This window comes from Urocitellus parryii, chromosome 6, assembly GCF_045843805.1.
Source record: "Urocitellus parryii isolate mUroPar1 chromosome 6, mUroPar1.hap1, whole genome shotgun sequence".
Lineage (NCBI taxonomy): Eukaryota > Metazoa > Chordata > Mammalia > Rodentia > Sciuridae > Urocitellus > Urocitellus parryii.
In genome coordinates this window covers 161,395,574-161,407,624 of record NC_135536.1, presented here as the reverse complement: position 1 = coordinate 161,407,624, position 12,051 = coordinate 161,395,574, and the positions used below count along the sequence as shown (strand labels likewise).

Sequence of the window (12,051 nt, the reverse complement as noted above, 5' to 3'; positions counted from 1 at the left end):
GACCTCACTGTGCTTTTCTCCATACTCTCTTTTCCCTTTGTGGTCTCAGATACTTTTAACTCACACCTATTTTGTTGATGCCTCCTAAATCTTTCTCTTCAATTTCAACTTTTCTCGTGAGTTTCATACTTGCTTTTGGATATGTGCATTGGCTAACACAAGAACCTCAAATTGATGCCTTTTCTTCAGTTTTCCTCAAATCCCTCTTCAAATTGCTGCCTGACTGTTCCTTCTTAAACCACTCACACCAACCATTTGGTTTTTGTTGTAAAAGAAGCAGACTTGCTAATGCATATGTCATTCTAAATAAAGCAGCTGTATTTGTAGTACCTACAGTAGTACATGAAGCCTAACTGGAACTGTGCATTGGGCCATCCTTTTTCTGCAGCTTTCTGAAAGTATTTAAGTGCTTCGGCATAATTCTGCAAGATAATTACACTCTATTACTCAAAGCTATATGTATGATTCCATGGTAACAATTGCCTTCCACTTTTTAAAAGAGTGCCATATGGGCTAATTAAAATAGCATCAGAAATGTAATACATTTTATTTTATTATTACATTAGATTCTATTAGGAAATAATTATCTCATTTTCAGTGTAAATTACGTATTTTTCTACATTGTCAGTAGATTTCCTTAGATGTCAGGAGAAGGTCACTCAAAAGACATGTTAAACTAAGATGACAAATTTCTCTATCAATAAAATCCTCAGGAGACAGATATTTCTAAAGCTATTTAGAATCTATGATTCTAAGATATAATTAAAGTTGCTATTTTTGTCACAAGCTTATTCTCCTACATCTTTTTGGCAAAGATTCTACTGAATTATTTTTTTCTCTATTATCAAATACAATAATTTGATGAACCAGGTAGTAGAGACTAATTCCCATAAATTAATGAATTACCATGAATTTTACCTCATAAATTGCTAGAAATACGTTGAAAATATAATGAAATTATTTAACTTACCACAGGAACTCCTTTTCCATAAAAGTAAAGGAGACCAAGTCCATGAAGACCAATTGCATTGCCCTAGAAGAGTTACAAAAATCTAAATAAAATCCCAGAAGAATTCATGATAAGGAAAATTACTGCAAAGTCATTCAAAATGTTTGAAATGTACCCAGTAAGAGATTAATCAAGGCAGGTTAATCAGGCAGCTGGCAACTTATTCTGACCTCTCTAGTTTATCTTTTATACGTTCATAACCCCCTCTGACAAGAAAGTAAGAGGGAAAAGAATGTCAAATCCTTACTCCATTCTTTCATCCAATGCTCATTTAGTATTTGTTATGTGTGTGATTCCATAATAGGCATTGGGCAGAAGAAGTAAGAGGTTAAAAATGAATGAACTGTGATCCCTGCCTTGAGGAGCTTACAGACTTGTGGATTCTGAGCCATATCAGAGGGATGGGTCAGATTTCTAAAAGTCATGTCAAATGTGCTAACTTCTAAAGTGAAATCAATTGAGAGAGTTGTGCTCACCTAGAAGAAGGACATTCAAATGCCCGGAGAGGCTAGGAATTGAAGAGGATTGAATTGTCAGGGTGAAGACATTTGAGTTGGATCTTGAAGGACATACAGGAGCTTTCCAAAAGGGGAAAGTGTATCCAGACAGTTCTTTCCTACTTTGGTCAAAGGAGGTTGCCATAAATAGCCAAATAACATTTTAGAGACTCTGTGGATTTCAATCCAGCCACTACAGATAGTAGAGCATTGTTAGTATATGTTCCTTCATTCAAATTTGACGGTTCATAGTGTCAAAGAATGTTTTCTTTTCCACTTGATGCTAAATTAATTACCATTTATTTTCTGATTAATGTCTCTGAGTACATTTAGCACATTTAGTACTAGAAGACAGTGTTCCACAGCAAGTGTTCAAATATATTGGTATTTAGCATATCAATCCCAGGGGAAGAGTGAACCTTGAAAGTGACTTCCTCAACTAGAAAACTCGCATTTTCTTTCTCTCTCCCTTCATGTGCTTCACTCTCAGGTAACTGTGTAAGGAGCCATGGCTTGGCCCCCTGGCTTGCTTTCAGCATATCTATATGTTTGTTTGGCAGGTTTATGATATTTCCTCAGGAACTTGAGTTCTAATAGAAAGCTCTCTGAATTTCTTCTTACCATCTAAATTTGGTTATTATGGACCCAAGCAGAGTGTTCTTTCCATTTCAAAACTGTTTCAAGAATCCAAACTTTGGGCCTATACATGTAAACAAAGGACCCAGTATTATAAGAGTTCTTAAGGATAATCCATCTGTATTTAAAATAAATGGCATCTCCGTTCTCTTCTTCCCTTTTCTCTCCTGACCATGTCTACCTGTGACTTATCTCTAGGAATCATGGGTTATGCTGTTTGGGGAGTATTAAGACTTTGTATGATGGGTTTGGCAAAGACTAGTGAGCCTATCTTCTTCTAATTAACTTCATTTAGATGATGAGAAAAAATGGAAGGGAAGGGAATGAAAATGAGAGAAGGTAAGAAAAAAGGGAAAGAAGAAGAGGAAAGTTAGAATAGCTGGAACAAATATTTTTCTTCTTTAGGAGAGTCCCTGGGAAACTGAGGCTCTTTGGACTACTCATCACCTGTTTAATACCTAGAATGCTTGTTTAGAACATTCAGGTCAAGGGTAGCCAATTTAGGTATCTGCAGGAGCCGTTCTGGTAATGTAAGAAGTATATTAAGCCAGGAGAGAATGGTGGAGTCCAATGTAAACCAGAGTGTGCCTCCCCTGTCCAAAGACAGCAGCAGCTACTTGACCACTCTGATCCAGCCAGTCATACAAAATGGCACTCCTATACAGTCACTCTTACCATTTTCCAAGAAAATCTGAATGTCCAAATCAATTCTTTTCTCACATCTGATGAGTAATATGCTGGCATCATAACAAATTTTGAGGAAGGCCCATCTCACACAGTAGTGTGAACACTCAATCATCATGCTTATGAGTCACAAAAGAATCTCAGTGTCCAAATTTCAATGTGAAATTTATTTGTTTTTCAAACTCTTTCTGGGCCAAATAAAACATATGTGTAGCTAAGCCACCAGAATATACAACTTCCACATTAGAGCTTAGGTTAACTGACATGAACCTAGGAAGAAGATAGTTCTTTATTAGACAGATATTTAATGAACCCTAGCTATGTCCTTGTTGAGTTGAGGAGATATGGCCTTCGGACAGGAGGACAGAAGCCAGAAGATAGAAAGCTGCAGAAGTAGAGAGTGATTATGGGGTGATTTAAGAAGGGAAAGATGATGTGAGTCAGCAGGGGTGAGGAGGCTTTCTAAAGAGAAAGAGGATTGAGTTCTGTAGGACCTGGAATGGGGGAATCTGGCAAGGGAGTAGGTATGACAAAAGTATGGATACGGAGTTGGGCTGCATATATTCAGAAGAGTAAGAAGAGTCTAAGGCATATGATCCCATACAGGCTTAATGTCCCATAATTTTTAGATTTTAAATTGTTTTCTACATACATTGTTTTTGTTTTTTAACATTAGTGTTTAAAGTACATTAGACCAAAGTGGGTATAAAGTCTGTAACTTTGTGTCCTGGTACTGATATTACTTTCAAAACAAAATTAAGCAGTAGTATGTTTTTTAAAGTAGTAAAAGGAAAATATGCATGAGAAATCTAACAGATTGTTTATACAGTGACCAAGGAGTATGTGTCTGTACCCACCCAGTGTCATTAAGAATAATTACCTTAAGTATAATTTTATATTTCTTTCATAAAGAAAGGAAGCTCAGGTTTTGAATGGGGTGGCACAAATCACTGCTAGTTACAAAGCCCTGAATAGTTAGGGAACTGACTTAATCTACATACCCAGCTTCCCAGCATTATTCCTTTGGACTGACAAATCAGCATTATTTGCCAGTTTATAGGAGATCTTCCTCAGTTATCTTTTTTTTTCTGTCTGCTTTCCCTTGTCCTTCTAATGTAATGGTACTCCAGATGACTGGCTTGCTGAGCAACAATTTCATATAAATTACAAGGGAGAGAAGCAGAGTACTAGCTTTCCCAGTAATTTACACCACAAGAGCAGCAGCTAGAGGTGCTAGTCATGTATAAATAGGCTCCTAAGCAGCGTGTAGGCTTTTAAAAACTGAGAACAGTTGAAAATACTCCTCAATTTGAAGACATCTTTATTGCCAGTGTTGCACTACAAAATTCTAAGACAAATAAATGATTCCTACTGTGTGGTAGATAGAAAGTTTATAAAGGCCATTTACCAAAATTAGATTGATGGTTGTTGGGATGAGGACATTCTTTAGGTATTAAAAGGTCAGAATCATTAACTAATTTTTTACCTGACAGATAATAGCTTCCTGGTGCTAAGAACCAGGACAAAGGTTTTGATAGCAAGCGATGTATATCACAGTCATCACTCAGTATGAAGCAGTTTGGTTCCAAGACCCCCAGAAATACCAAGATCCACAGGTGCTCAAGTCCATTATGTAAAATGACATAGTAATTGTGTATAACCTATGCACCTTCTCCTGTATACTTTAAATCATCTCTAAATTATTTTTAATATATTTCTTTTAGTTGTTGATGGAACTTTATTTTTATTTATGTATATGTGGTGCTGATAATCAAACCCAGTGCCTCACACACGCCAGGCAAGCGCTCTTCCACTGAGCTACAACTCCAGCCCTTTAAATTTATTTTTAATATCATGCTATGTAAATAGGTGCTGCGCTGTATTATTTAAGGAATGACAAGAAAAAATAAGTCTGTACAAGTTCATTCAATATAGATGCAATTTGTTATGCTTCGGGCTTAAGGTGTCCCCAAAAAACTCCGGTTAATGCAGGAATATTCAGAAGTGAAGTGATTAGATTATGCGAGCTGTAAACCAATCAATAAGTCCATACTAATTTGAATGGACTGACTGGGTGTTAACTGTAGGCAGGTAGGGCTAGGCTGGAGTAGGTGGGTTACTGGGGGAGTGCCCTGGAAGGGATCATTTCCCTTATGGCCTCTTCCCCTCTTTCTGCTTTCTGACCCCCATCATGAGCTGAGCAGTTTTCCTCCACTGGGCCCTTCCCCCATGTTGGACTGCCTCACCTTGGGCCCAGAGCAATGCAGTCAGCCATCTATGAGCTGAGACCTCTGATCTGTGAGCCCCAAATTTTCCACCTCTAAGTTGTTTTTGTTAGATATTTTGGTCATAGGAATGTAAAAGCTAACTAAAACATAGTTTTGTTTTGTTTTGATACATGGTTGTTGGAATCCATGGGTATACAACCTGGTATACACAGGGCCAACTGTTACACCATTTCTGTATTCCCTCATAGTTCCAATCCATTCTGCCTTGGTTATATTTCTAAGTTCAGTCTACCTAACTGGTCTCAGACTTCAAAAGATAATAACTGATTCACAGCACTTACTATGTGCCAAGAGCACTGCTTTAAGTATTTTATGATACGAGGTGTGTGTGTGTGTGCGCGCTCACGTGTACGCGCACGCAAGCCTTAAATTCTGATGACAATGTTATCCAGAAAAATTTTTTATTTGCTATTTTTGGGATAGTGAGGCACAAAAAGTTTAAATAGGTTAGTCATAGTCACAAAGTAGGTTGCAGGGCTGACATTCAAGTCAGGAATTCTGTCTCCATTACCATGTTCTTGATCTCCTTGCCCTGACCACCTTCCTGTCAACCTCCTTCCTGGGCCAGGAAGAGCTCTGGCTATTGGGTGAGATATGACAGGAGAAAACTGGATATTCCCTGGCTTTCTTCATCCTGAACTTACTGCAGTTATTGACTGAGCTACCCCTTCCTCTCTCTCCATCTTTTTCATTTCCTGTTCTTGAGCTAGAAAGCATCACCTACTACAGAGAGGAAAAGAAAGCAGGACTTTTGTTTGGGTTTTTGCTAGCCCCAACGAGGGCAGCACAAGTCACTCTCCTTTTTGTTTACCAATAAGACAAATGGTGTCTTCCCCACCCAACCCATCTTATATTATCAAACCCAATCATTTCTCTAAGACACAAAGCTTCCAGGCCCATTACCTGGGCTTGGGACTTCAAAGTCAACTCTTGGGCATCAGTCTATATACTAACAAAAGCCAATTAAATTTTATGTGTTTATAGCAGTAATTTGAGGACCTACCTTACTGGCTGCCATGGAAAAGTATTTAAAGGCAGTTGCATTATTTTGAGGTGCAGCAGCATTCCCCTCTAAGTACATCTAGGAAAAAAGTAGAAGAGGGTGTAAAAAACAAAAAAATTTCAGGGTGATATAAATATTTTTGAACTAAATAAAGTTAATGATTGCACAACATTGTGAATATAGTAAATACTACTGAATTGTACACTTTGAAAGTTAATTTTAAGCTAATTTAATTTTACCTTAATTTAAAACATAAAACAAAAAAGACTAAAGATATCATCTACTACATATATTCCAAAGTGACCTTGCCCAAGGGCCAAAAAAAAATGGACCTTATTTGTGTTTTCTCATGTTTCTCATGTTGCATCTTAATTACTGTAGGTAGCCTTTCTGGAAACAGGGCACTTGGTTACTAATGCAAATTGGCTGCAGGGAGCCAAGGGCAGCACTGGGGAGGTGGGAGGGAGTGGTCTTTGAAGAGGGAGAACACTTCTCTCTAGAAAAATCCTCTACAAAGCCTGCTCAGCAGTCATAGGGGACCCCCAGCAGAGGTGGCATAAGGATAGACTTTGGTCAGTGCAGAACTGGGTCTCATTTCAAGGGTGGGAGAAACCTGATAGGGCTGAGGCTGGGAATGTTCCTAGTCTCAGAGGAACCCCAGGCCAGCTTCATTTTCAAGGCTATTCCTGCTGCCTCAGATAAAGGTGGATAGAGCTTCCTCCCAACCTGTCAACTCAAGAAAACCACCCTCATGTTGCATCTGAATAGCCCTCAGCTGCTTCCATGAAAGAGGTGGCAGTCCTGTCACCCTACACTAAGTTCATTTAACTGGTACCATTCATTTCTTAGGCTGCGTGTTTGTTTGTTTTTTCAGTGCTCCGGATCAAATCCAGGGCTTATGAATGCTGGGTAAACTCTCTATCACTGAGCTACACCTTGAAATCTCTTTTAAATTTTTTCTTGAGACAAGTTCTCCCAAGTTGCTCAGGCTGGTCTCGAACTTATGATTCTCCTGCCTCAGTTTCCCAAGTAGCTGGAATCACTGGTGAGTGCCACCAGACCTGGCCATTTCTTAGATTTTTAAGAAATGAAAAATATCGACCAACTTGAAGCATGTACCTTTCCTATAAATGCCATGGCATTTGCACTCCCGGCCTTTGCTGCCTTTAAGAAGTAGTATAATGCTTTCTGGAGAGAAAAGGAACAGTATTATTTCCAGTCACAAATAAATCTTATGCAGTGGCCTTTTGAACCATGCTTTATTTATTCAATATGCATTCAAAAACATATAAAATGCCCACTTTTTTTCAGGGCACGATTCCAAGTGCTATTTGAGGCATAAACAGGAGAGGGAGAATATATATCTCAGAATATATATATATATATATATATAGTATATGAGAATATTTATATACATATATATATATTCTGAAGAGTGGGAGATATATCACATATATATGTATGATTATATATATTTATCTCACATATATAATTTTAGAAGCTGAAGATTCATTTCTCACATTTGGGAAGGCATGATAGGCATGTGGCTTGTAAGGAAGAGATAAATCCCAGTTATAGAGCTAAATAGTTCATTATTTTTAAAAATATAGGCGTTTATGTTAACACTGTGTACTTATTTTATAAGACAGTTTGTACTACAGTTAGCAGAATCCTAATGTTTTTAAGATAAAATAAAACCAGACATACCTGGCTGCCTGCTGAGACTAGGTCTTTCTGCAGAGGTAAGCTTCAAGGCAATCTCTTCTAAATCAAATTAAAGGGGGCGAGCAAAGCCTCTGATTTTTGTCTAGGTCATGACATTCAATGAAACAGTCTAGAACACATAGGGCTGAACTTTCCCTTGCTACCACATTCTCTAGGCCTCGTTCTGACCTCCTAGAAAATCCTTTCAGAAGAAACCACATGAAGTAATAAAAGAGATCAGCCCCAGGAATGAGACATAAAAACACTTTCCAAAGTGACTTATTAGGACACAATTCTTCTGTTCTTTGACAGGTCTTGACTGGGTTGATGTATAAGAATGTTCCTTCCCAAAAAGAAGAGAATGTTTGAGGAAGAAATGCAGGCAATTTTTTTTTTTTTTTTTGGTACTGGGGATTGAACTCAAGGGTACTCAACCACTGAGCCACATCCCCAGCGCTATTTTGTATTTTATTTAGAGACAGGGTCTCACTGAGTTGCTTAGTGCCTCACAGTTGCTGAGGCTGCCTTTGATTCTCCTATCTCAGCCTCCCAAGACGCTGGGATTACAGTCGTGTGCCACTGTGCCTAGCCAGGCAGAACTTTATACAAAAACTTGCTCTAGACACGTTGCCAACTTATTTGAGAGCCACACCCTTGTTACTAAAATCAGTCTGCCTTGTAGACATACATACAAACGCCACTTTTGCTGAATCTCATTGTATCATGGATCCATTCATCCATCCATCTCCATTTATACATCTTAATTTATACTTTTTCAAAAACTTGATTGAAATCTGATATATGCATGGTGGTATGTTATGTGTTATAGGTGTAAGGACCATGTTTTCTCCCTGACAATGATGCTGAGAAGAAAAAAATATATGTTAATAGCAATACAGGTGTAGGTGATAGATGAGATCAAAGGAATGCCATAAAGAATTAGAAGGGTGTAGAGTAACAGATAATAGAAATTATACCTAGTTTTCTAATATGGGTTTACAAACCATTTCTTTCCTGATCTTTACAATATCACCATGAAGCAGGTTATTAATATCTGATACTATTTTATGGCACCTAGAATCATGTGGCTAGTACTAGAGTCCCATAACCTGCCTGAATAAAATTCCCATTATTTGGCACCCTGCCTCTATGGTATAAAGCATAAAGCAAAAATGATTAAGTTGGAGATTAGTCACCAATACAGAGGTCATTACAGGCTAGGGAAATGTCAGGGGCCAGGGAATGGTGATAAGAACCAAGCTGTGTCCGGAAAATAGAATAGTAGGAAAATAGAAAGAGTAGGGAAATTTTTAAAAGTAGGAAATAGAAATAGCATAGCTGAAATAGAACATCCAAATCTAAAAGTTGTAAAAGTTAGAAGGGGCCTCACTTAGCCTTGAATACCAGGCTTTTATTTTATTTGGCAAAATGCAGAAGTTATTGGAAATTTGTGAGCATTAGGGAATTGTAAAGCTAAAACATTTGTTATAATCCAAGTGTCAATTGGATGGGAGAAAGTTATAGTAATGTATGATTTGCCAAATTAGAGAATATTAATATAAAAAAGATACTTCTTATGACTATCTCTATGGGCCAGACCTGAATATGTCCCCAGATAAGTGTATAATTTATTCAAGTCCTATTATCTCCATGTTTTGGTTTCCTCATTTAGATTCTGCTCCTCTGTACTCTCAGGGCACCCTGCCCTGTCTCTACCATGACATTCATCTACTGATTTAATGTTTTTTGTCTCACTGAATGTTGGATCCTCCATACTTAGCATAGTGTCTGCAATATGTTAAGCACTCAGAAAATATTTTAAGAGTGAGTGAATGAATAAATGTTTATGAATCTCTAAAACGAAGGAGCTGGACTTTAATCTTTACGGGTCCTTCCAGCTCAAGTATTATGAGGCAGTGAAATTGTTTTCAAAGTCCATTTTAGTAATTTGGCTCTCAATTGTCTCAATTGAACTCTCAATAGAGAATTCTAAAAAAAGTTTCATTCTGGGAAAACAGATTTGAACTTCTAAAAGAAAATACCATAGTCCCCAGAAGCAAATAAAACTGGGATTTCCTCCACCCTTCAATATTGTGTTCCCAGAAAGATCAAAAGTTGAATTTTTCTCACATACTGCTCCACTGTCATGGCTTTCTTGGAATTTCAATTATCTGTTCTTTTAAAATTTACTTGCCCTTAAAGGTGTTACTTCCATTATGTAAAAATGTACTAGATACCACGTCAAAGTTCCATGCAAGCAATTTTGATGGGTATATATGTGCCATTCTGAGTTCTTGATCTTAAAGAGTTTAGATCAGGTATTTTGTATCCATCCATCCATCCATCCTTCACATATTTACTGAACACCTATCATCATGTTTTAGTAATTCTAAGTTATACCTCTCCCCCTATCTCATTTTAATCAGGACACTTCTATCAATAGCATATTATAATTTATTTTGGCAGTTCTTTCTTTCTCAGTAGAACATAAAATAATGGTGTGTCTTACAATTGATGGTATCTTAGATTGAAAGATAATAAATTCTTAGGTGGGCTGGGGATGTGGCTCAAGCAGTAGCACTTGCCTAGCATGCTCAGGGCGCTGGGTTCGATCCTCAGCACCACATACAAATAAAACAAAGATGTTGTGTCCACCAAAAACTGAAAAATAAATATTAAAAATGTTGCCTATGTTGACCACTCATAAGAGAGGTTTATTTAACCAAACTGAGAAAAGTCAGGGAAAGGCAAGGTCATTATTTCCAGGTATTTTGATATTGACTAAGCAGTAACTTGGGCTTTGCACTTGCAAAGAACCTTTAACTAATAATTTCTTTGGTGGACTAAAACAGCATACTGACTCAAGTGATGGTTTGCAGGTGAAAATGAACATATAATGTTTAGCATTTAAGCATCTTAAGTGCAGCAGTCACTATTCTAAGGACACAGTCAAAAAAGACAAGAACGTTTGTTGCATTGTGGGGACACAGATAATAATAAAAATCAGCACAACTCAAGGAGTTATTTGTGTTATGAGGAAAATTAACAACTGTGGTAAGATAAGTGATAGAAAAATAGGTCAATCAAAATTTTCTCTAAGGAGATAAAACTTGAGGATGAGAATCCTGGCATAGTTAAAAGCTGCCTTTCAGAAATGGAGTTTATACTTTTATCTTCCCTCTCCCCTATGATTCTCCCCTGCCCCTCCAAGTTGATTCTGGTGCAACTAAATTATGGGAACTTTGAAAACTGACCACAATACTTTGCTACTCTGCCCACTGAGAGAAGTCCACTTCTCTGACCCTTCAATCTTTCTGGTTTTATGGCCGAAAGAATGTGGCAGAAGTGACATGTGATTTCCCATCTGAGGTGTCAGGAGACTTCTGCTCTTGGTTTTTTAGAAATTTTGACTGCCATGTAAAAAGCTAGGATCAGAAGGCTGGAGAAAGAAACCACTTGGAGAGAGGCCCTAGTCAATCTAGGTATAACAGATAAAACCAATATAAACCAGGTACCTCCGGCTAATACTCTAGATAACTGCAGATACATGAGCAAGTTCAGCTAAGATTAGCCAAGCCTGGCACAGACCAGTATTGTTAAACCAAGTATAGCCAAAATCATTGACCTCTCCAGATCATGAATTAAGTAAATGACTGTTGTTTTAAGCCACCTAATTTTGGAAGTGTTTTTGTTTTTTTTTTCATGCAGACTAAGATAACTGAAACATAAACCTCTTAGTCTTAAGGTTTGAGATTTTGACTGGAGCCTCCCATCAAGTTCAGATTTATTAGGTTGAGGAAAGTAGAAAAGACCAGCCTGAGTTGACCCAGAGAGTGACAGCCTGAGCCACTAGAATTGTTCTTGAATATAATTTGTCTTCTTGGGATGTCTGAATTGGAAGCAAGAAGCCCAACCCAAGATAAAGGAATCTATGAGTTCATATTATTCCTTCTTGTTTTTTAAACAGAGAAACAGATGATAGAGGATTCCTTTTGGGGGGCTTAGGTCTTAAGGATATAAAGTTTAACAGGAAGAACATAGGTTTGGAATGCTTAAGGTCTGAGTTCAAATTCTGCATAAACAACCTTACATTCCAGCTGTGAGCCTTGAAGCAATTACCTCTACAGCTTCAGGTCCTCATTTGTAAAACATATAAGACATCCTCTGTGAAAAAGCCTTACTAAGCACCTGGTGATGACCAGCTGCTGGGCTGTTGCCACTACAGCCCTG

The 12,051-nt window shown here is 37.7% G+C and overlaps 1 protein-coding gene and 1 non-coding gene across 2 annotated transcripts in view; both read right to left on the bottom strand.

Moving 5' to 3' along the window:
- Sel1l2 (SEL1L2 adaptor subunit of SYVN1 ubiquitin ligase) overlaps window positions 1-12,051 on the bottom strand; it is a 67,461-nt gene that overhangs the window by 17,862 nt on the left and 37,548 nt on the right. The window contains exons 11-14 of the mRNA XM_077800205.1: window positions 7,237-7,305; window positions 6,118-6,195; window positions 971-1,033; window positions 335-422 (exon numbers count right to left, since the gene is read on the bottom strand). Of these exons, the coding sequence (XP_077656331.1) occupies window positions 335-422; window positions 971-1,033; window positions 6,118-6,195; window positions 7,237-7,305 (298 nt within the window). The remainder of the gene's footprint in view (window positions 1-334; window positions 423-970; window positions 1,034-6,117; window positions 6,196-7,236; window positions 7,306-12,051) is intronic.
- LOC113189056 (small nucleolar RNA U13) lies at window positions 2,862-2,965 on the bottom strand. The gene has a single exon (XR_003301608.1). It is a non-coding gene; the product is annotated as a small nucleolar RNA U13 (small nucleolar RNA).